General features: G+C 40.9%; 3 protein-coding genes across 4 annotated transcripts in view; 2 read left to right on the top strand and 1 right to left on the bottom strand.

Annotated features, from left to right (window-relative positions):
- chrna10a (cholinergic receptor, nicotinic, alpha 10a) overlaps window positions 1-11,729 on the bottom strand; it is a 16,052-nt gene extending 4,323 nt beyond the window's left edge. Inside the window, exons 1-2 of the mRNA XM_010795264.1 lie at window positions 11,413-11,729; window positions 10,260-10,405 (exon numbers count right to left, since the gene is read on the bottom strand). Coding sequence (XP_010793566.1) covers window positions 10,260-10,405; window positions 11,413-11,473 — 207 coding nt within the window. The 5' untranslated portion in view covers window positions 11,474-11,729. The remainder of the gene's footprint in view (window positions 1-10,259; window positions 10,406-11,412) is intronic.
- Window positions 11,730-12,014: 285 nt separating this feature from the next.
- On the top strand, window positions 12,015-15,132 carry pgap2 (post-GPI attachment to proteins 2). The gene is made up of 6 exons (XM_010795265.1): window positions 12,015-12,281; window positions 12,492-12,667; window positions 12,752-13,001; window positions 13,397-13,503; window positions 13,593-13,701; window positions 13,891-15,132. The coding sequence occupies exons 2-6, from the start codon at window positions 12,500-12,502 to the stop codon at window positions 14,019-14,021; spliced, it is 765 nt and encodes a 254-aa protein (XP_010793567.1). The 5' UTR covers window positions 12,015-12,281; window positions 12,492-12,499; the 3' UTR covers window positions 14,022-15,132.
- Window positions 15,133-15,754: 622 nt separating this feature from the next.
- LOC104966124 (stromal interaction molecule 1) overlaps window positions 15,755-24,696 on the top strand; it is a 583,137-nt gene continuing 574,195 nt past the window's right edge. Inside the window, exons 1-2 of one of the 2 annotated variants that reach the window (XM_010795274.1) lie at window positions 15,755-15,937; window positions 18,399-18,522. In XM_010795274.1, the coding sequence (XP_010793576.1) occupies window positions 18,411-18,522 (112 nt within the window). In that variant the 5' untranslated portion in view covers window positions 15,755-15,937; window positions 18,399-18,410. Of the gene's footprint in view, window positions 15,938-16,487; window positions 17,791-18,398; window positions 18,523-24,696 lie in introns of those variants that run through there. The other variant, XM_010795275.1, reaches the window with a different exon arrangement.

Raw genomic sequence — 24,696 nt, 5'->3', positions numbered from 1 at the left:
AGGCCTGCAAAAACCCCAGCATTCCATTCATCTCTCTCAATTGTATCTTGGGGTTAGCCGAGCCTTCACTATCGAGCTCCTCACTTGATTATTTTACGCAGCACATTGCATTTAGTCCCCTCTGTGCTTAGTCATGTCGATACAACACATAGGTACACACATAATGTTAGATTAGCTCTGCGAGAGATAGTTTTCTGTGTGCAATTGTAACGTGTCAGTGCTCCCCTGTTTTCTGAGAGGAGTATTTCAATCACTTGGCCTTGAAACGACTGAAGCATGCACATGCTTTCATGCTGCCCACATTGGCCACCCACACAAATACGCAGAATGCACACACGTGAGACACACGCGCGCATACACAAACCAGTCTCCACGTTGTTCCATCATGTCCCCTGGGCTGGCGTAGTGGATGGGGGGACAGAAAAACCACTGAATCCAAAGAGACTTAGTGAACACAGTGATCATCTCTCTTCCTCTCCGGTATATTGAATATCCTCTCCTCCTCACCACACTCTTCTCCTCCTCGCTCTTGTTGTCCTTATTCTCAATAGTCAGCCAATAGCATTCGTTCTGGTGCGTGGCATTACTTGACTGCTGCTTGCCAGAGGGAGAGCTTCTCATGCATGTCTCCAGTCGATTTTTTTCTACCCTTTCTTCCCCACCCCTCGGATGTATCCCTCTTTGGGCCTGTATCTTTCCTCTCCTTTTCTCTCTTCATCCCACCCTCCTCTTCCCTCCTTCTCCATTCAGCGTGCTAATGCTATTACCTCGTGTCTAACTCTTGAGTCTGAAGAGGAGCTCATTATTGTGGGAGAAGGGAGAGGAATTTGGTATTAGGAGCACATTTGTGGACTGATGCTCTTGTTCAGCTCTAAAAGAGCCATCAGAATTTACACGAGGAAGGGTAGACTTACCTGCGTTAGTGCGGGCGGTTTATTCCTATCGCCTGGGTTAGGGTTTCAATGTGGATTGTTTAAAGTGATTGCTCTATGAATAAGGCATGACTCTTTCATGGCAAAAAGGAAACTCTTGCATATCAACCAAGTTTAACTTTGAATCGACCAATATTGATGATTTAAATGATCCTTTCCCTTCTATATAATGCCTCATGAAATATGGATAAACGTTATGTGAACAGAGGACTTCCAGGTTATTACTAAGGTATTGGCAGGCAAGTTCCATGAAGCTATTTGACATGGTTGTCTTTTTGCACTATTTTTGCACTCCAGTTTTGTAACTGGACTATTTGAAAAGAGGTTGTAAGTGAGATCAGAGAAAACTTAATAAAAGTAAGCTCACAGAATAGCCAGAAGTTGACCAGTTGTGTTTTTTGGCCTTCAGGTGTCCAGACTCCCAGTATACTACCTGTCATACTTATTCACACCAACACCACTCTCCCGGTTCAAAGCTCGTGCTAAGAGCTTTCAGGTTCAGACGGTTCTTCGGTTAGCTCCGGCTCTTTTCACACCGCCCACAGAATCCGACTGGTGGCTCGCGTCATGCGTCATCGGTTTGCGTCTGACGTAACCGTTGCGTGCTGGCTTCATAAAGCCTCAAGGCGCTGCGGATGAAATCGCTTGCATTCCCATTTCTTATGGCTCTATCTGCAAGCTTTTCTGGAGTCATTTTCGTGTGGTTTGGGACTATATTCTTATACAAAAAGTGTACTCGTGTCAATAAGATTTTTTTTACAACACCTGCTTCCGAGGTCGGTCTTATTCTTAAGGTGGACTAAAGAACCATGAGTGTGGAGTGAACGTTGTATCTTTCATTTAAATAAACTGTAACCTTCACCCAGGGTATGTAACTAATGGTTCTCCAAATGAAGCACGTGAAGTAAAGTTTAATATTTATAGTTTTATAGTTACAATGAGTTATAATGAGAGGTGATCACGTGAAGCTCAAGGTTCCACCTAACACGCAGACACATGCTTCACCCATGAGCAGAAACCTTTATATATACAGTCTATGGCAGAAACACTGAAACTCTGAAACTCTTGTTAAGTTTCTCCATCGTTGTGTACAAACTTGATAAAAAGCAGGCTTTTTGTTGTTGTTCAGGAGTTAATCCTGCCCCCGCCCCTGCCCCTGACCCCGCCTCGACGTAAGCGTGACGTATGCGGTGCTTTTGCTCTGGCCGGAAAAAATGTTGGTGCTTGAAACGAACCGGATTCCGGGGCTAAGAGGCTGCTCCGCTGCGGTGTGAACAGGAAAACCCGGTGCTTTTCAAGCTCCAGCTCCGAACCGGCCCTGAAACACCGTTGGTGCGAATGAGGTAAAAGTGACATGGTGTTGTACAAATCCTGGGCAGAACCTATTGCTTCCATGGATGTGCGTGCATCCAACCCTGCACAGCTGCTACGCTGGTTAGCGTGCAGGAAGCATTTGTTTGACCACGTGAGCAGACCCGGTCACATAGAAACTTAAAGTCTCCGATCACATGATGGCTAAAGGTCACACAAAGGTCAGAGCCAACTGCTATGAGCAGCTCCTGCTGTACAAATCATACCACGGTTTCATTCCAGACACCTCAGCAGCTGTCTTTTTAAAGAGTTAACCCTCTGTCTTTATTGTTTGATTTTGTTTCAGTCTTTGGTGCTAATTGGTTATTTGCAGTGGAACCTCTCACTTGTCAAGCAAACACCGTGATCAGCACTGTGAAGTCTTTTCTTCTTCGATCTGCCCATGATTAACTTTCTGCTCATACACATGCAAATTATTCAGTTCTGTTCCTATTGATTCAAAACAAATCATCATTGTGATATGACTTCCTGTGCACAGTGAGGTGTTTGCCAGGAAAGACATGCCAGACACTGAACACAAATGCCATCATGTTTAAGACTGGCTGGAAGCAAGGTTGAATCATTGTGTGTGTTATGAATAAGATGGTGGCAAACCGTCATTTTCATGGGAGATGAATATTTTTTAAACGCATTTTCAAATGTTTGCAAGAGGTAACTTCAATCAGCTAGTATTGGGTTTGAAATAGAAACCTGCAGGCTCTTGGAGCTAGATTGGTTATCTCTGTAGTTGTGGCAAACAGAATGACGTTGATGGGGTCAAACTTTCCATTTATGTGCCATTTCAATTGTCTAACCTTTAAATCTGAATGTAAACGTGTTGCATAATTCAACAGTATATATTCAGCGCTAAAAGAATTGGCTTATAAATAGCTTACCCATACAAGAAAATGTAGCTTGTCTTGGAGTCAATTGTGTCAAAAAGAAAATGATTGCACGAATATCAATTACTTCTTTGTCTTGGTTTGGCAATATATAAGTAAAAGACAAGTAAATCACTATTACCGCACTCCATTAGCCTCCGAAAACCTTCGTCCTGACCTTATAATGGAGTCTAAATAGGAATCAAACCTCCAGCCATGCATGGGGGATTAATCTGATTCTTCCACCCTTACCTTAGGGTGCCACCCAGCCTCATTGGCGGAGCACAGACTGTACTTCCTTCCCATAAATCTCTCTGTCTAGTCTCTTCCTCTCCGTCTGAGTCTCTCCACTCCCATCTGCTTTATATGGGCGCTTTGAAACGTACACGTGAGCACATACGCACAAAAAAACACACACATATCCATACACAGCTGCAGAGCTGTCAGGTCTAACCTTGACTCGCACAAAGAATGAATGGTAATGCAGTGGGGAGGGCGGAGGGGCACAAACAGGATGTCAGAGAGATGCTGCTTGTCTCTGCCCGACCTACCTCTTTCTTCCCTGTGGAGCCTGAACTCAGCACAATCTTTCTGTTGGAGGCATTTTATCTCTTCTCTCACTGAACCGCAACAGCTAGCTTTTCTTTTTCTCTCTTCTCACTAAACTGATCCCAGGAGTTTAAAAGCAAAAATAACCGTTTTGGGAGATTAACACTGAGGTCAAATCAACACCAAATTCACACTCAAATAATAATCCTTGATGATACAGTATGAACCCTGCTTTTGTGTTTCATGCTACCACATCGATAATGAAATCATATGTAAAGCTGCACAGCTGCCAAGGAAATACACTTTGAAACTTGAAACCACCAATCCACTCAAACGTAACATATCTATCATTGTATAATGTTTCTGGTGTGCTTCTGCTCTATGGTAAGCATCTATCTAGCCTAGAAATGAAACTACATCCCTTGGACGAATGAACAAGCTATTGGTACCTGGTCAGGCCCTGCTGGAAACCTGGTCCAATTGATTTAAGAATCAGCCAAACTTTAGCAGCCCTTTATCCAGCTTTGTGTCAGTGTGTGCTCCAAAAGTCTGTCCAAATCAGTTCAAACAATGAACCAATGCTTTCACGTAATTTACCAGAAGTCTGGCAAGCTATTCTCAAAGCTGGGAAAGTGTAAGTGGTGGAACCTAGAATTTGTCAAATTGATAACTACTTAGAATCCACTGAGTTGATAGGCAACACATGCATGACTTTAGATTCTAGATTATCCCTATAGATGTGTATTTCAAACCCTTTTCTCTCCATTGTTGTATATCCTTGGGACATTGAGTTAATCAAATATAACAAATGTGCCCCCCTCGTGATGTTTCCTGGCCCGGACACATTGGAGTCATTGGGGTGTACTCTTTGTCGATTTGGAGTCTGCGACCTGAAAATGTTTGCAAAGCTATATAGAGAGCAGCCGGGCCTTCAGCGGTAAACTCCCCAGCAGTGATAGATGTTTGTGTTCTAGATAGCAAAGTGATCGATGGGAGTATTGTTGGGAGGGGGGGGGCGTTCAGAGTTGCTGTTATTGTGTTTCGGAAAAGCTACGGGGAGATGGGGTGAGGGGGGGCAGGGGAGAGTTTGACGGGTTTATTGAGAAGCGTGATCTACTGCACCGCCCCGGGACTCCTAGATGTAGTTAGAGAGGGCGGAAAAGAAAGAGGGATTGGAAGAAGAGAAAAAAAAAGAGAAAGTGTTAGTGAAGGTGAATGAAGGGAAGTAGAGGAAGTCTGCATGAGAGGGAGGAAACAGAGGCAGGAAGTGAGGATGGTGCAGAGGTAAATGTGTTGGTTATCTGTTGATGTTTATCTGCTGTGTCCTGAGGGCTTGTGCATTCATAACAGTGATCTAATCTGCACCTCTGGAGACACACACACACACACACACACACACACACACACACACACACACACACACACACACACACACACACACACACACACACACACACACACTCTCTGTGCCCATGCCACCAATCATCCATTTAAACCATCATCCATCTGCCCTTCATCCAAACCATCCATTCAGCCCATCTTTCCACTTTTTAATTTATCCTCCCCTTTATGCCGCAGAATTCCTTCCATCTTTCAATCCGTGCTTCCACTACTACAACCTGCTGAAATCCAATTGGCCTTAACTCACTCCCCCTTCCTCCCCCACTCTTTCCCATTTACCTTCTGCTGCCGTAGGGTTCAATGGAGTTTTAAAGGCAGAAACCGATGCCAAGTATTTCAGATTGAAGCTGCTGACTGCTGATATTTTGTGCTGATATTCAATAGCTTTCAAATTGGCCAATTTCATGGCAAAAAAAGTCTATAATATTCTAAAGATTGGTCCGAGCCCGGCAGGTGATAGGTTCGGAGTTTGGGGGTCGCCATGCAATCTTGTCAATGTTTTTTTAACACTCTAGCAAGGTTGGGTTTTTTTCTCCAAGTCTGACACTTAGTAGCCTTAAAGAGCAGTTTAGCACCTGCTACAAACCTGGCTTTTGTGGACCTCTGTTAAATTCAATTCCAACTAAGGTGCAGTGTTGTAAAAGTGTACCCCAAGGTCTGTCGTTACACTACGGTCTCTCCATTGGCCGGGTCAAAGGGGCAACATACTTGAAACCTTCAAACGGGGATAACAGAGAAATAAACATTGAAAACCCATGGAATTTGTCATTTGTCGCTCGACCTTGTGTTAGATTGTCATCCCTGTTTAGGGTTAAGGACTTTAAAATCCAATTAAATAAATCCTTCCAGTGTAGAAATGATGTATTTCCACTGGCACTATCCCGACATATTGCAGGCTCTTAAGAAATTCTTCAAGAATGTATGTGTGAACATCACTGAACGAGGAGTTTTGGATTATTGTTCTGAACCTTTTTACAGAATAATAACGAATGGAGGGGATTCTTTTGGAAAAGGCGTCCATTTAGGCACGAATGACATGATATGCCTCTCTTTACTTTGATTGGTGGACAGATTTATAAGTCTCCCTCCACTCTGTGAGAAGCCTCCTTAAGGGCCTGCATGTTAGATGCTGAGTCGGTATCATATGGACACATATATGTATCCTATATGCGTTGAGTATGTCACATGACAGGTGACAGTGGGTGAGTGACGGTAAAGTATGTGGGTGTATTTAATGTATGTAATTAGACTCTCTCTGCCTGGGTTGAATAGTGTGGGAGTGTGGGGCACAAAGAGCCTTTACAAATTGTGTATTTTTATATTAGCCACCTTCCTCCTTTGCATTTACCTCAGAGAGATTTTATTCCATTTCTCATGTTTAAATGAAGGTTTGAGTAAACAGTAATAGATCAGTGGAGCATGCAGAAACCTCCATTTACCTTGTTTTTTCTCTAACGTATTCAGATGTAGCATGGCTAAACTGCGCTGGATGACAGCAATTTGTGATTTCTCTTTGTGAGTGTTTCAGCTGCATCGTGTGTGTCTGAGCTCAGTGTGTGCAAAGGTGGGCATATCAGTTTTGCACAATGAAGCGATTGGCAGAGGTCGGAGCTTCGCGATAATGGCTAAAAACCAATGTCAGCTTCTCATTCCTTTTGAACAGCAAAGACCCTTTTCAGAGAAGTGAGAAAGCAGACTGATTATCCTCCTTCAAACACCACCGCTTAGGCGAGGGCACTGTAATTTGCCACTGAGAGGCTGAAACATGAGGTGTCTTTGGAGCCATCGATTCCTGTTGGCCTAAGCCGAAAGGGAACAAGAGGGTGAAAACAAGCGGGGGGCCAAGCCATTGCTGTGGATGAAACACCGACATCTGGTGCGTTTAAGGGCTCCGGCTTCCCTCAGTTAGATGTTGTAATGCTTGTTGTGCATGGATGTGTGCACTGCCTGCGAGCGTAGCTGCTCGTTCATGCATGCATGTACGCCAAACAGTGCCTCGCTTTATCCTGTAATAACCCGATACAAGGCATGGGAGTGGAGAATGGCCTCTCAACCCGGGAAGTATGTGAAAGATGGGGGTGGGTGGGAGGAGGCTGGGGCTAACGTGGCTTCATTCCTCCAAGCTGCTGCTGATCAAACGGGTGTGATGGCTTTGGCAGAGGGAAAAAACTGAAGGCACCACTGGAAAGACATTAACTCAAGCGGGGAAAAGAACCTTAAAGGAGCAGAGTGGCAATCTCCACTGCTTGGCTCATTTCTCTCAGCACAGATCCATTTTTTTCAATGTCCCAGACCATTTCCCACCGGGGATGCTTAGCTCGTGTGATCTCTCTGCATGTTTGGATACGTGTGTGATCAAGACCCCCCACCCCCTTAAGTCAGCCTAATTTCTATAATTGAAAACAGTCATCTGATGTGCAGTTCAAATGTTGGGCAGACAGCGGCAGCACTAAGATGTTACCCAGTGATGCATGAATTAGCACCGTAGCTAATTCAGCCCAAGTGGAACTCTGAGGCATTGCCACTTCAAATGTATTATTAATATGCTTAAATATAGATGATTGCAAGGAAAAGGTTTGTATTTGGCTTGAAAAGTAGTTCCAAAATGAGCCTGGAGTTATTTTTATAGGTTAAATTAAAGTGCAAATTCTCACAACTTGAGGGAACTTTATATATATGGAGCGAATACAAAAATACATGGTGGTCTAGCTAGAAGCTGACATTTTGAAGTTGTTTTTTGCAGGTGCAGTTTTTTATCAGACCGCAGCAAAAAATATCTCAAGTTGAAACAAAAAGTATTTCTTTCTCTGCCAGGCTCAATGATTTCAACTTATCCTGCGACTTGCTCACAGTTATCAAAGCCTCCGCCTGATAAAAGTGCCACATGTATTTTTCAACTAAACCCAGAGACATCATATTTGTTTCCACGTGTTATTGCTGCAGTTTGACGGAGTAATCTGCAGTGGATTAGCTGATATGGAGGCAGCGACACTGTGTCTGAGTGTTTGGGCAAGGGGCTTCTGGGTGGAGGGTTCAATTCCCCTCCTGGGCACACCCACCTGTCCATAAACACTTCTTCTAAAACTGCAGCCGAGGTGGGAAAAATTCACTTTTATTCCCCTTTAATGTTTTTTATTGAATCATCCCACTTTGAAGGTTCGTATTAATCTATTAGAAAGCAGGTCAGTAATACAAAACTCAATATTTACTCTGCAGTTCTCTTGGATTTCTTTAATGACTGTCGTTCCCTTTGATTGTCTACAACTTCATTTACTCATTCATTGAATATAATGCTTTTATCATGCTGTACTGCCAATATTTCACAATGATTTAAATGGAAACCCCTCAGTATTTCTACTGGAGTTGCACCGTTCTGATACTAGCTTGTCGAGTTGAGAGTCAGGCAGTGTTTGCATGGTGCAGAGTTTGTGTTGATTTATCCGAAACACTCATAAATCATAGAACTCATTCAATAATAGCGCAAACATAAAACAGCATGTCTTGAAAAATAAGAATAAATTGCTCGCAGATGATTCCGCTGAGCGGGAACCTGCAAGAAAAATCTAACAATAAGAGAACACCACAAATATTCATCGTCACCACGGGTTGTATGTTTATTGGAGGCTCTTGAACAAAATTGAGCTTCTGGGTCCCCTACATATGTACACGATAAAAGCTTATTTTTGCTTTGAGGTATTTCATACAAAGAACATTTATTCCGTATCAAGCTATGTAAAAACCCCAAATCATGAAGTTTTCAAACTAGATTTCAACCCATGTGTAATACTCAAGGTTTTGGCCAAATATTAGGAAATAAAGAACCTTAAGGGCCCTGTGGTGACTTCATACTGCGCTGTACAACAAAAACATTTTCAATGGAATTAGCCAAAACAATCAAACCAACTGTAAACCCAAAGCTTCGGGGGACTGTTGGACTTCCTTTGGGCAGTTTGTTGGTAATCCGTCTTTGGTTATTGTTGGCATGAGTAAAACATGCTTTTTATGCGAGTATGATAAATTGTTTTCTATTTGATTTTGTAGATTTATATGAGCGGATTTACTTAAAAACCCACTTTTCTGTCAGAGGAACAGAACAGCCGAAAGTAAACATTTATTTTAACGGTAATGTCTCACCAATAAAACACTCCGCAATTAAACATAATTACATGTGCAATATATTTTTAAATGGTAATGATCCAATGATGCTAGTGTCTGGTAACACAACAGGAAACAGCCCAAAGAGGTTTGGAACTGAGTTTATAAAGTAACCATTACAGACAGATTACACATGAATCACCATCTGGGGGATTTGTAAACCATAAATCCAAGGCTATTTGAAAAATGGCCAAGCCTTTGTATATATACAATGTGTGTGTGTGTGTGTGTGTGTGTGTGTGTGTGTGTGTGTGTGTGTGTGTGTGTGTGAGTGAGTGAGTGCACGGCCTCTGGGCACATTGTGATGCCGTTTTGGACGGCTGCCCTCATTCTGATGTCCCTATCGACTCCCTGGCCTACATGGCCAAGTACAGGCGTGTTTTCCACTGCAGGTCGATACAGACGCAGTGCTGAGGGGACAGCCCGAGGCTTACACACACACACACACACACACACACGCACACACACACACACACACACACACACGCACACACGCACGCACGCACGCACGCACGCACACACACACACACACACACACACACACACACATGCTCTCACTTAAACACTTAAAAGCATGGGAACACAATAGTGTGCACAAGGTACAAGCAGAAACACCAGTGGCGAAGACGTGGGATTAATCTGGNCGTGCGATATTAAGTAGGCAAATTAACTCAAACACGTCATGTTACAATTATTTTGCTGCTTGCTACAAAAGGAAAACTTGCGCGGCTCTAATGTCAGGACAAAAGTCCTGACATTAGAGCCGCGCAAGTTTTCCTTTTGTAGCAAGCAGCAAAATAATTGTAACATGACGTGTTTGAGTTAATTTGCCTACTTAATATCGCACGTCCTAAAAAAAAGGAAAAAAAAGAAATCGAACGTCCTGCGATGTCAATATCGCGCATAACGCAATTATCGTCATGGCACGATATATCGTGCAGCCCTATAACACATACAATCTGGTGGAGACTTGTGCACTGTGGCGTGTTACCATGTCGATAATTTGTGACAGTGTGATCTGCAGGGTCACATTCAGTATGGTGTTAGTGTCATTCACAGGCCTCAGCGCACTAGTGTAGTTCGTGAATAAATCATTCAGGAGCTTCTGGGCGTATTTTCCCTGAGCACACCAACAGGCTAAAACAAAAAGAGAAACAATTGATGGTTAAATGTATATCGCCACAAAGCACCTGTTGTATTTAATATTATTTTTCAGGTAAAAATGTGTTCTCTAACACAACATTCGGATGTGATAATTTTTTCATCATTCAATTTTCTGGCCAGTGATAATCTGAATAAATGAAACGATATGGATGCCGAGGAGGGTACATGTGGAGAGAAAATGTGAATCCATGACAGATGGTGAAGGGGACAAAGAGTGATGTCAAGCTAGATCGCCCTCTCTATTAAGCTCTACAGCTCTACAGAGAGATCAGGCAAATCTGCCATTAAGCAGCAGTAAGTTGTTGTCAGTTCGAATTGTGTATATTTTGCATGTATTGATTGAACTGTAATATCTTAAACAACATATGAGTATCAAAATGAGCCTCAACAGGGAGATAAATCAAGAGAAGCATGGTATAAACCATCTTTTTAAATATATTTGTACATGTCTTATAAGAAGGCTTTCATGCCTTTTACATTAATAATTCCAAGTCAATTTTGGAATAAGATGTTTAGTTTTCAATGAAAAAACGTGTTTACTGTATATTGTGACTGGAGCTTGTTTAGAGTGTCAACAATAGATTTGGGCAGGCCAGTTGTTAACCCTGGAACGCTGTTTTGATAAAGCCTCTGAACTGGATACAAGGAAAGAAAAGGATTATGATTACAGCAAATCCCTGAACTACTGGCATCATGTTTGCAGAGTCTGGGCAACAGATTGTATGAAAGAGGAATGGAAATCAGAGAGGGAATATTTGATTCATAAAATATCAAAACACTGACATTAATAAAAGAGAAAAAAGCATCCAAAACTAATCAAAGTTGTTACTCAATTATGTATCTGCTCATGTTCTAGCATCTCATCGCCATTTTTGATAGAAGAGCGTTGGAGGTTTTCTCTAGAATGTACTTGACTCGAGAATGCAACAATCTTATAATACTGTTAAAAATCCTAATAGAATGAATTAGTGGGAACTTACTTGGTAAAATACTGACACACAGAAGCAAGCAGAATAACGTTTGGATTCTCCATCGTTCCATATTGCTGAAACAAACTATCCTGATCCAAAGACCGTTTGAGCAGATGTGTGCCTTTCAGAGTTTCTTCAATAAAAATAATCCAAACAGAAATGAAATCAGACTGATAGCGACTGCAGCTGTTTGTGAACTGCACTCCACCAAGTGCTGCTGAGAGACAGTAGGAGAGAGGCGGGGCAGCAGCACCACATGTTAACCACAAACACCAGGACCATCGGACTCACAAACAACTCTTCACACACACGATCTGAAGCCTATGTCTCTGATATTAAAAAATGCATTAAAAAATACCCTTTGCTCTGCAGCACAACATAGAGCTCTCAGCCTCGCCACCTAATAACGGTCTTGCACTATTATTGTTGTATGTAGGACAATTAGTCATAAGAGACACAATGAATGTATACATTACTGTATTTAAAACGTGGTCTCTGGTCTGTGTTGTGTGCATTATTTTTTGATAGGCTGCGCCGCACATACGTAGCCTCATCACTCTCCTCCGCTTGCTTTCTCTTCCGGGTGCGGATGTTTTTCACGCCCCTTTTTTTCCCTTTCAACAAGGAGGATGTTGCATCCGAGTGACTATTATCGTCTTCTTGGGCAATGGAAATTAATCTTAATAGATGCAAAAAATGTCTCCGGGGTTTTACATGTCAGGATCATCCCCAACTCTGATTAAGGAATTGCACCCTATTGTTGGTACCGAAAATGTCCATCATGCAACCTGATATCATGAATGTGATGATTTGGTAATAGCGTAGTTATTTACACGGTAATTGCTTGCAGTTATTGGTGAATAGCAGATCTGGTGGAGGTAGGTTGATTATGTTTTTTTTCCGACTGAGATGGTCATTAAATGCATGCCGGATTAAAAAAATGCCCCCAAATAATTGATTGATAATTCCTATAACTGTGCATACATTTTTACTTATCATCATAAATACCTAAAATGTATCTATTGAATTAATATTTGAAGAAAGTTATTATTGCCACATGTACATTAATTAATTACAATTTTTCACAGTTTCAGAAATGCTACAAGGATCCGGTATCTTGGGTCATGACAGGCCCCTGGTCATCAGGGTTTCATTCAGCACCTGCGTTGTTGGCACTGTGGGCCTACCGCTGCTTGGGCTAATAACTTGTGTTTTCATATCCTCTGTTTTTCATTATGAGGACTCTACTGGTACACATTGCCAGGTAATATTCATATTTTGCAATCTGAGCCAACCATGTTTTCATTTGATGCTACTGATATACTAAAGCATTTTTGTCTGTTTCCAGGTTCCTAATTACCTGCCATCCATCAGTGCCTCAATAAGCCTGAATCCTGAATGTCACATATGGCGGTTCTGTATTGGACTGCACTCAGCACCGAGGCTGCTGGTGGCATTTACCTACTTCAAATTCTACAAGACACGTTTTGCCTCTAAGTTCCCTGAGAGTTTGCTCAGTTGCCTCAATCTGGCCTTTTCCCTTCTCGAAAATCTCGGCCTCTTGCTCCTCACATACGTGTCATCTAGTGAAACATACTGTGAGTACTATATTATTTGAGAGGTTTAATACAAACATATGTTTCCCTTGAAGCATGGATCATAATGAAGCTTGAATTTAGTCAAGTAACCAAAAGTTTTGACTTGATTTTAGATATATTTAAATGTTCTGAAATGTTGTTCCTTTTTGAAACAAAGTATTCTAAACTTTTCATCATCTTATCAGCAACATTAGTAAACTTTCCAGGCATACATTAAATGTAGTTTTAAAAAAGGAAGGTGAAAATGAACATAAGAGGAAGGGAACACATTTTAAAAGTTGTTTAAAGTACGTTATAGAGTTTTTGTCCGGCTGGTTGATGCTCTTTTTATTTATTACAATGACTGTGCTTTTCTGATTGAACTTCTTCTTCTCTTTGTACATTTTGTTTCTTAGTTGTACATAAAGAAGGTTTTGTCCTCTTCCTTGTCAGTTCCACTATCCACATGTTGATAACCTGCCGTTTATGGAAGACCATTAAGAAGTATTCATTAAGTCCTGAGGTAAGGAATGAAAAATCACGCACCACAGACTAAAATCAGTCATGTCATTTGAGGCATTCCAATCAAATACATGTTTTTCTCCCTTATAGGATGCAAAGTCTCACTATTGGAAAGTGCGCTTCTTACTTCTCAACTTATCCTTCTGTGCTTTTGCCGGATTCTTTTTTTGGAAACACAACGTGTTCTGCGAATCAGGGAGTAAGTAATACTTCAGTTTGATAATGTCCATCTAATTGGGGAGGGTTGATAACAGTGATCCATGGAGAATACACACAATTCCAAAACATATCAGTTATATGAACAGTAATTTGAAATGAAGCGAAAAAGTGCTTACTTAAAAACATTTCTATATCTACGTTCTTTTTGTTTTCCTTTTCTTTTTTACAGGTTACACATTATTCGCCCTGTTTGAGTATCTAGTGGTCTTCTCCAATATGGCCTTCCATCTCACAGCAGTTTGGGACTTTAAGAGCCGGGAGGTCATGGTCATATCATCCTCAGAAGATAAAGAATTCTGAATAAACTCAAGGACTGAGTGCAACCACACATCCACCTGATGTGAACAGCCTTAATCCTGCCCCAGGGGAAGAGTGGGATGAAGGCCTTTTCCATATATTTCCATTATGTACTTTTGTCAATTGAGTGAACTATAAGTGAATTTTCTGCCTCAGTGTCTCATCATTCGATGCCTTGACTCACATGCAATGACAAATACAGTACACTATTCCATGTTATGTGACATTTGAATATTTGTACACTGCAAATACAAAGTCGTCATACTGTACATTTGTTGAAATTAAGTGACAGTCCTTCAATTACGTTTGGCCTTCTATTTGAAATACAAAAAAGGGGTAAATATATATTAATTATTAAGTAAAGAGTGACATGGTGGAAAGCAAAGTCTCCTTGTGGTCTTTCCTTTAAGTCTCAAATAGGGTCAACACACAAAAACAATGGTTTCTGACACTATTTCACACCATACACCAAAAAAATCGAGTGCCACTTCAGGTACAGTTGTAAAATATCTGCACTTGCAACAACAATATAATTGTTAGCACTTGAACTTTATGCAACATTTCACGAGTGTGACATTTTCTGTACTACATGTGACCTTCATGGCCTGTTGTAAATCTGCGCAATATATTATGATCACACATCAGTTACCTAACTGACACCCAAAAGTTCATGCAGCTGGATAGACCCAGCAGCAAGCACACATTTCTGCAATTTTTTTTAGATATTTCTAAAAGCGCCTTAGATATACTTGTGTTATTTTATGTAACACTTTGCCATGTAAGAAATTCGAGGTAAGTGTAATTTAAATATGTGGTTTGGTTATAAGGGAATGGTATACACCATAGCAACATTTGAATGCTCAGAAGCCTCTTGCCATCCTCCTCCCTAAACTCAGAACCTGATGATGCAAGTACTGGCCAAGCACTAAAAAGACATTTCATTGTGTTTGCAATATGTTGATCATAATATTTACTGTACAGCAAAACCTGGAAAACTGTAATGTTACTTTCTTAAGGTTCCAACCCATATTGTACATCATGTATGTAGGCTGTTTTTCCAAATAAAAGGTGCATACAAATGTAAAGGCTAAGATGGCCGGCATAGTTCCATTATTAATAGCAATAGTTTTCTGATATCAATATATAACAATATTTAAAATATGCAAATAATGAAGCAATCACATGTAAAGCATACGATTAAAATCAATGTCATTGCCTTTAGACAAAGACTCTTCAAATCATTCTATCAAAACCTTCAATAACTAAGTTTTTTTTTTTTGTAATGTATTTATCAAAGCAGTTCAATTTATAAAATAATATGAACACAGAAACAACACAGCAAAACCTTTGATTCAATTTAAAAATCAGGTGTTACCAATAACATTAGCGATGGTTATGTTTTATTCAAGGGTCCAAGTAAGCGATAGGAGTGCTGTCACACTGTTGTCATCCAACTTCTGACATGTTCAAATGTCTTCTGTGAACTAGCTATTAATTCACAGTCCTAATGACAGGTATACATGCTACATACTGTAGAAGGAAGGTTGACAATTTGAGTGTAAACATGTTCTTTAACATATCATTGTAGGCCAGGGGTGTTGGCTCAAACAATCCACGAGATGGCACACTTTAGCAATTTGTGTCAATTCGACGTGATATCCAGTAGGTTTACACCCTCCAGTCGTTAGGGGGCGACACTTGCTGTTAATAACCACGCACCCTGTGGCGTAGAATAAGAGTAGCCCGCTGCCTTGACACATTCTGCGGCTTTTTCGGTCCAGTACGGTCGGGGGAAAGACCAGACCGAGATCTCTCCTACGTTTGGAGTTCGCAGTGCTTCAACTAAGGGTGACCAGGCGTCTGCTGCGATGTTAACACAGAGCTGAAGCTACAGATCTGCTGGCTCTGATACATGACAGGTAACTTTGTGTTTATGTTATTCAGCATTACGGTGTGTCCGTAGTTATCATATAGCCTAGCTAAAACTAACATTACAGATGCTCTCTATTAACGACCCTGTTCTGACTTGTGTCTGCTCGTTAGCTTAACGCCGACGGCGGCTAATGTTCGTCCGTTGAAAATGCAGAGTCGACACCTACCAGAAGTGAAAAACACGGAAGCGTTTTGAGAGGGCTGTGAAGTGCTGCTCCTTCTTTGTTGGATATTACACATGTCCTACTTAACCGAGATGTTAAGCTAGCTAGTTATGGAATGCCATTTGACTCATAGTAAAAAAAAATGCCTATGACATAAATTATTATGGCTTCACATGAACAAATGGTTGTATTTAATGAAGAACACAAATTTTAGCAAGTATTATTGAACAATGACATGTATTTAACATTATGTCACTGGACTTTAATTGCATAATGCCACATTTATTTATGTTCTGGGACCTTTATTTTATATTTCCCCTCTTTTTTTTTTTTAAAGGGACTTTTATTGCACAATGCCGTATTAATTAGATTCAGTTCACATTTGTTTTCTAATTACACATGTATTTATTTCAGGGGACTTCATTTCAGAATTCCAAATGTATTTCGTTTTGTACAATCCCACATTTCGTTTTTTTCAGGGATCTTGTGTTTCATAATAACACAGGTAGGTAACTTCATTTTAGAACTACACTTTTAATGTGTTTATTACAAGAGACTTGTATTTGATGTCAAATTGAATTATGTAAGGGGCACTTTTATTTCAGTGTAATATTAACTTAGTTATTTATTTTAGGGGACCTTTTTATTTGTTATCATTCCACATTTATTGACATAGCAACCTGACAGGCAGGGTGCTATGTTGGGATTAGTTGCTGCTTCTTTAGTTTAGCCAAGTTGCTGTCCAACCCTATGACTTAGACATGCTTGTTTGTTCAAGTGTTCCTGTACGCCTAAGGTAGAATACGAGATCTAGATTTCTCTCAATCGTACGCTGCCAAAAACCAGTCACGCTCAGAACCTGCTGGGATGTGGCTGGAGATCTCAATGCCCAAAAACCAAACCAACATCAAAGAACGGGTGGTTTAAGAAGTCAAATTGCATATATGTTTTGCTTCTTTATGTCAAAAAAATACAAAGTAACGTTTACCTTTCACTTCACTCTCGCTTACCACTACGCTTTATTTCAGAGGGCCATGCCTAGTGAAAATATCCAAGTCTTGGAATAATCAGATGAGAGGAAGTAAACAAATATAAGCGAGTATTTGTATGCCCTCTTGACTTTTCCTTGTTTTCATCCCTTCTGTTTCTCTTGTGCTCTCAATTGCTTATCAGAGTAATTTTCATTAAATCGCAAAAACTAAGGCGCCAGGCTCTTACCAACAGCCCGGCTGACAGTTGACTTGATGTGTCAGGGCCAGTCTTGTAGACAAGATGCTATGATATTCCTGTTGGGGGATGGTTTTTATCTAAAGTTACAGTTTGGAACATGTAACTCGTAATGAAAGTCAAGTAACATTTGTTATGCTTCTGATGCTTGTCTTCGGTGCCACTGGGTCCGTTTTCGGGAAGTCTGTCTGTAGGGACCAGCAGAACAGGGAGGACTGTCCCCGCAGTTGTGTCTACAAAGCCAGTTTCTTTAGAGAGAGATCCCTGCTGTAACCTACGGGAACAAGACTCGAGCTGCGGTTTCGGACTTGCTCTGCTCCCTGCAAGTCTGGTTCATAACAGATGGCAACCGAGCTTTGGCATGGAGTTGATACGCTCCTTTGATTGGTTGTTGTGCTGTGGGACAACTGATGACTTGACAACAAATTACCAAACAACCATTGATCTGAGTATGTGGATAACTGGGAAATAAATGTGGAAATATAAAATAAAGGTTCACTGAAATAATTAAATGTGGCATCAGGCTTTTCTTTAGGCTTGTTTATTTATAATTGAGCATTTCATTGCTTGTTGAAGCTTGTCAGACATCTGCACACCGGACGCATACAGACCAGGCTGCAGTTCTGATAATCTTATTATTATTCTCCCTGAGGCAACATGTGTTTTAAAACATGATGCTAAGAATCCTGAAGCACAGCTAAACCGTCAAAATAGGGCTTAACAAGCTGACTTAGCAAAAGCCAGGTATTAGATAACTTACAAACGACTGTGTACCTTAATTTATTTAGCAAGAATAGGAAACCGAGACACTGAGAAGTGATGGCATGTTTCCGCTTTTGCTGCAGGGGATATTTTTGTAATGTTAACTAACAATATTTCACGGTGTGCTCTAAACAAGCCAACTTAATGCGTTTTTCTCTCCTTTTCATATGTTCTAAGAGACAAAGCAGTTTCTGTTCTAGGCAATGTTTAATTGATGTACTTGGATAGAAACCCTGCAAAATTGTGTTGCAAGAATGATCTGAATTATGAATGGACTCTGTTGTCTACTTTCCAGCACACACCAGTCATGGAGTTCAACAAATTGAAGACATTGTGGATATTTTGCTTGTGTCTCGTTGGAAAAAGTTGGACTGAAAGATCTACATCAGACAATCATATTGTTGAAAATGGCGTGTCGGGTAAGTAATCAATCATGGTATTCATTTGTTGTAGCTTTTAATTTGTCTATTTTTCCACCTGTTGATGACACACAATCGGGTGTATAAGTGTTAATGCCACGTCTTTGTGATTATGCAGTCCCTAAAAGTAGACATGTTGAGAATAGTCTGGCATTATTAGCCTAACTGGTCTAATGGTTAGTTTTCTAATGGCATTTGAGCAGGGTTTTAGGTTGTTTCAGAATCAGATGGTAATAATCCATTATTATTTCCAATACATTACAATCAAAATATTGTTTGTGCCACCCTTAAACTTACGAATTTCCTATGCTTGTATTGCAACTTAGTTTTCAACATCAAAAATGACCTCCCGGTATTTAGGTGTAGAGTATGTTATGGACAAGGATTCCTTTTACAGTGTGTTAGCTGACATGGATATATGTAAGAGATTAGTGTAATCCTCTCACAGCATCCTCCCACAGTGAAATACTGCATTACATTATAAAGCATTCATTTTTTTATATAATAAATTGATCAACATATTTGGTGAATTTAACAACCTCCTCTCGTAAAAGAAAAATGATCCATGGTCTCCTATCACTGACAATCTCTTGCCTCAAACCATGAAGTGATTCTAAATCAATGGTCACAGTGATTTCATCTGTCGATCCATATCTTGAGTCTGAGTCTGCTAGAAATAAGTATTAGCCGGTAAAGACACACCATGACTCAGGGTTTTTGGAAATGTGCTAGTGTAATTATCATTGTCTACTCCCAAAAGGCATGACAGTTGTTCAGGATTTTGTTTTTTCCCCACTAATTTTAAGCAGGAGTGAGGCAAAGATCCACACATACAAACCTAGCTCTGTTAAGATATTATATTAGTACTTCTAAACAATTAAACAGCAACTATTGAGACATTGTTAAAGTTACATTGTTCTTACTTATGTGTGTCATATGTCCCATGAGGCCCCTCTGAGGATAAACTGTATTATTGACTGATTTTCAAAGCATGACAGTGTTTCTGAATGGCGTAGAGCCTATTACCTGCGGTACTTTTGAAGTAGCAAAGTTCGGAGTGTGTTATTCCGGCACATGCAGACACACAGAATGAGTTGCGTAACTTGAGCTCTTAAAAAAGGCCGGCTGGCTGGTATGTAAATATCTTATCTTGCGTCTCCAGAGGTTTGCAAGCCAAATGAGAAAGAAGGCCACGTTGGGTGTATGAGAGTGTTGCAGGTGGTAGGTTTTCACTAAGCTAACTGTCGCTCTTTGTTTAACATGGTGAGTGTGAATGAGGGAGAATGCAGAAGAGTAATTGCCTTTTTGGTATGTGGCTTTGCAGGTTCTCTCAAACTGAATGCTTGCTTACTTTGGCTCAAAGATTAACCTTTTGCTACGCTGAGGTGCAGTATGTGCGATTGTGCGTCAAGCCGTCCTTGTTCATCTAGCAGAAATAAGTCTCTATTTGCCAATCAAAGACCGTTAAATAGACGCTTTTATGGACACTGTACCGTTGCAGGGATTAATCTGACAATGTTTAGCCTACTTTCTGTTTTGTCTCTAACTGCAGAGCCAGCCTGTCATAACAGATGGTTCTGGGAATTAAAAAAACATGGGTGGGTATGGGTAATGATAAGGGGATTCTTGGGAGGGGGGCATTACGCTGTAAATGCCAGCCTGATGCAAACCAAACGCCTGCATTGGATACGCTATTGTGTTGGTGACATTAATGAATGATAAAGCAGTATCAATTGATATATGGACTTGAGCTCGGCCATGTATAAAAGGGGAAGTGAGTTTGATTATGCAAACTGTTACACCCTATTGTTGTGAGAATGACGATTCTATAAATGACTTTTATCCAAGTATTTATCCAAAGTATGCCCCTACCCTGCAAACCAGAATAAACTACAAGAATCAAGCATTTTATTCATAGGACTGAAATGATATTATTAAAAAAGTTCAGTTTTAAATGGTTTATAGAGGTACATTGTTGTTGGTACAAAACCAAGCCCAGGAAATGCAAGTCACTTATTCATGTTGGTGAACAAGGCAGCTTCCCCCTTAACCCTCATGGCCTCTTCCTCTTTTTGTGGTTGTAATGCAATGAAATACTAAATAAAACATACTGTTTGGACATATGCTTCTCCCTTAACTTAATTTAACCAGGAAAAGACCTTTCTGAGGTTGGTTATCACAAATTAACTGGAGTGTCCAGGATCAGATAGCAGCAGAAGCAGCACATAGAGGTTATATAAGACCGTCTCAAGTTGAATTCCATAATATATATATATATATATATATATATACATATACATGTCTGAAGGTTTCAGGGGNCGTCGAAGGGTGATTTATATGGTCGAAAACTGTTGTTATAGGTGTTATATGGCTAGTGGGGACTTGAAAGAGGTGAAATTCAAATGTACTTATTATTTATTGTAGACGAAGAGACGTTCCGACGCGACTTTGTGTACTGTGCAGGACGACGGGAACGACGTCCCAAGTGGTTAATTGATTACACAATGTCGATTCGCGTGAGCCACCGTGGTCTACGTATTATAAGGATAGGTAGGGCGCGACTGAAAAAGGAAATATACGACTCGATGGTCTTCGCAACCCGACCGAGCTCGGTTCGGTGTAGGTAGACGACGTCAAATCGTCCCTTTAATCCGTTGAGTTACATCGTATAAACAAATCATTAACCTTATATACACTTCACCCATGCACCTTGTGTTTGTGTGTGCGATCTTATATACACACACACACACACACACACACACACACACACACACACTGACTCTGACGCACAAAATAGGAGCCAAACTCTTAAGCCACATCTAAAGGCCTAATGGGAAATCTCTCCCCTAATTAAGACGCATGAATAATTCAAGTAGTGGCATGCTAATTAGTATTCCATCAGTCCTCTGTGGCGATGACGGCCTGTCGAGGCACATCGCAGCTAGTTACGGCGCGTACGCTACGAGGATGGCTGAACTGAAGGAATGTCGACACCTTGAGAGCTGCTTGACAGAGTATCCTATCATTACTGTAGAAAGCATGACAAGTTTCCTATTTTTCCTCCGTCTCTATAATCAACAACAACATGAACCCTTTGCCTGGGGAGAATCTGGAGAATAAAATACAATTTTGGGATGAAAATGAGCGTCAGGAGAGTGACTTCTCATTCTCAAATATCTAACTTCAACCAGAGAAAAAAAAGCAGTTTTACATTTATTTGTCTCAGCCTGTTTCATTTCGAGTCACACTGGGTGATGTGATACTTCCATATGCACATTGTGCTGCTTTTAAATGCATGATTTAGCAGTGTTATGGCCCCGCAGTTATTGCCTCTCTCTCAGAGGGGCTGTTTAATGCTAGTAAAAGCAATAAAGTGGAGTTAAGATGGAAATTAAGTCTGGATAAATCACTGAGGTTAACTCTGCTCTGGCTCACAATTACAGTTTGCCTTCAATGAAATTACTTTATTTACAACATTATTAACCCTGCATGGAAATGTGTGAAAGGAATACTTCGCCCTCAAAATGACTGTTTATATATCAATTACTCACCCCGTTACCTTGAATTGTTGACGAAAAATGAGTTCCTATAAAACAATGATGAGCCGTATTAAATCAAAACACCTGTTGACAAATTGTCAGACAACTCATGCATTATAATCTTAGTCTGCATTTTACAAACATATGCTTCCCAAAAATCTATATATTTGCTAACTCCTTATAATTTGAAACACTGACCAATCAAGACTTTGATTGACTTTTAGATTCTCATAAAAACCAAGGTAACACAGGGTGAGTAAGTTGTTTACATGTTACTTATTAGTCGCAGGAGCGATTTGGGGGGAAGTGTCTCAGGGACACGACGACATGCTGACTGCAGTGGGGTTTGAACCTGTGACCCCCTGATCCCAACACCAGGGCTATCCACTGCGCCACACGCCTCCCTATTTCCAAATGTTTTTGAGGACGAATGATTCCTATTATAATATAACAATAATGAAATATGAATGTTAATAGAGCTTTTCTTAATACTAAAAGACGTATGTTCACACAAACAAAAGATGCATGTGTGCACGTTTAATGTAGCTGCAAGTAACCTCACACAAAATCACCATCTCGAGTATGATTAAAGCTTGTTATTGTTTAAAAACACTAATGATGATTCAAAATAAATCAAAAACATAGGCAGTAGCTTTAGTGAAGGCCCGTGGCTGTGTCACAATATTGAGTTGCCACAAGGCAAACACACACACACACACACACACACACACACACACACACAGAAAGAAGAAAGGGCTCCTGTGGGCCCTTGCCTGTGTGAGTGTGTGAGTGTGTGTAGCCCCGGGGAGGCAGGCAGAGGTTTTGTGGCGTCTTTGTGCTGGGTTTAACCTTGGCTCTGGGCTAAACACACAGGGAATGTTCTGAGAGGACCTTCAGCCATCAGCAGCAGCTTTTCATATACTGCTCCTCTCCTGTGGGAGCACCGCCACAAACACAACTATTGATCCACTGTCATACTCTCACACACTCCGCCCCTCGGCTGTCTCTTTTCTCTAAGCTGTGTGTGTGTGTGTGTGTGTGTGTGTGTGTGTGTGTGTGTGTGTGTGTGTGTGTGTGTGTCAGGCTAAAAAAATATACTCTCCAAAGTGGTCACAGATCCCATGATGTGGTATTGGGGATATTGATGTTCTGTGTATCCTGTGGGCTTTTTATTTTTGCATTATGTTTCTATTTATTGACATTTGTCATTTTGTATCTATTTATAGCCATCCATGTTGTGGATGTGTTTTTCATATGGAATTACATCATAAAATGTAGACTTCAAGAAAAAGTTAATCATAACCCTTGAAGAAAACAGCTAAATACATTTTTCATATTGCTTATCTGTCGACACATTTGGCAATGTAAGCTGACCTGCAGTACATTGACTTAAACACTCTCTATGTTACATTAACATCACTTGGAATTCATTAATTGTAAGAGTAAACACTTTTCCCTAAATCCCAGTAAAAACCTTTGTTTATGAATTATTATCAATTAGTAGATGCAGAATATAAATATCTGGCATATTACTCAAACCCACCTCGGTGGTCGTTCCCAGTGCAGTAGGTGTCTCTAAAAGCACATTTTGCTGTTCACACACATACACACAGACGTACAAGTTTAAAACAATCTCCTTGTTCTTGTTTTATGTCAAATAGAAGTTGTGTTTCCATTTTCACTTCAATCCATTCAGCCAGCTGACACACTTTTAATGATCCCATTAGCTCCTGACCCACAGGAACACCTCATGCCCTAAGACTGCGATTCAACCTGTGAATCAATAATAAAATGAATCTGAGAATGTTAAGTACACAGGGACTATTTCAAAATATGGAAAAGGAAAATCCTGACAGAAAGTGAGAAAGGAGAAAATTAAATGCAGTGGAGGAGAGAATAATTGAGAGGAGACATATTTGTGAAGAAGGGAAAAAGATGGAGAGAGAGAAAGAGGAGTCTGAGGGACCATCCCACAGTACGCTGAATAAATAGCAGGCCATTTCCACATCATAAATATCATCCCCGCTTAATGTGCTCCGAGGTGCGCTCGGACTGCGATGCACTGGGGGGTGTTTGAGGGGGGGGGGTCCCTTACTGTACCTGCAGCCTCAGGAGAGAGGGTGTGGAGTGGGAAGGCGGGTTAATCCCTGAAGCGGGCACCATATCCCACCAGGTCCTGTGGGCAAGTGCTCCAGATGCCAGGATGACAAAAAGGGAATGTACATCATTTGCGCCCGATGACTCTCCCCTTCATCTCCCTCAGCTGCACCGGATAAGGGTGTGTGGAGGTAAGGGGTGAGGAAAATGAACACACACACACACAAGAGTACACATCAATACTGCAATATCTCCGCCATTGGAAATTGGGATCGCAGGGGTCAAATTGCCAAAGAAAGTCAACAAACCAGAGAAAATGCACATGGAATGCAGGTTTTCTATCTCTTTCTACCCTTTGAGCGTAGATCCCTCGTGCTCAGCGAGTCATGGGCCCAGACGATGGTTTCCTTGACGGTGAGAGGTTGACAGCTCGATTTTCTGGATGGCCAGAGCCTTGTCCCTCGATGAATCCCGAGGCCTAGGCCTGGGCGGATTCGGCTCGCACCGTCGCTGGGGCAAGTGATGGATGACTGGAGAA

This window comes from Notothenia coriiceps, unplaced genomic scaffold, assembly GCF_000735185.1.
Source record: "Notothenia coriiceps isolate Sejong01 unplaced genomic scaffold, NC01 NC01_scaffold00037246, whole genome shotgun sequence".
NCBI lineage: Eukaryota > Metazoa > Chordata > Actinopteri > Perciformes > Nototheniidae > Notothenia > Notothenia coriiceps.
This window is presented reverse-complemented; position numbering and strand designations above follow the sequence as displayed.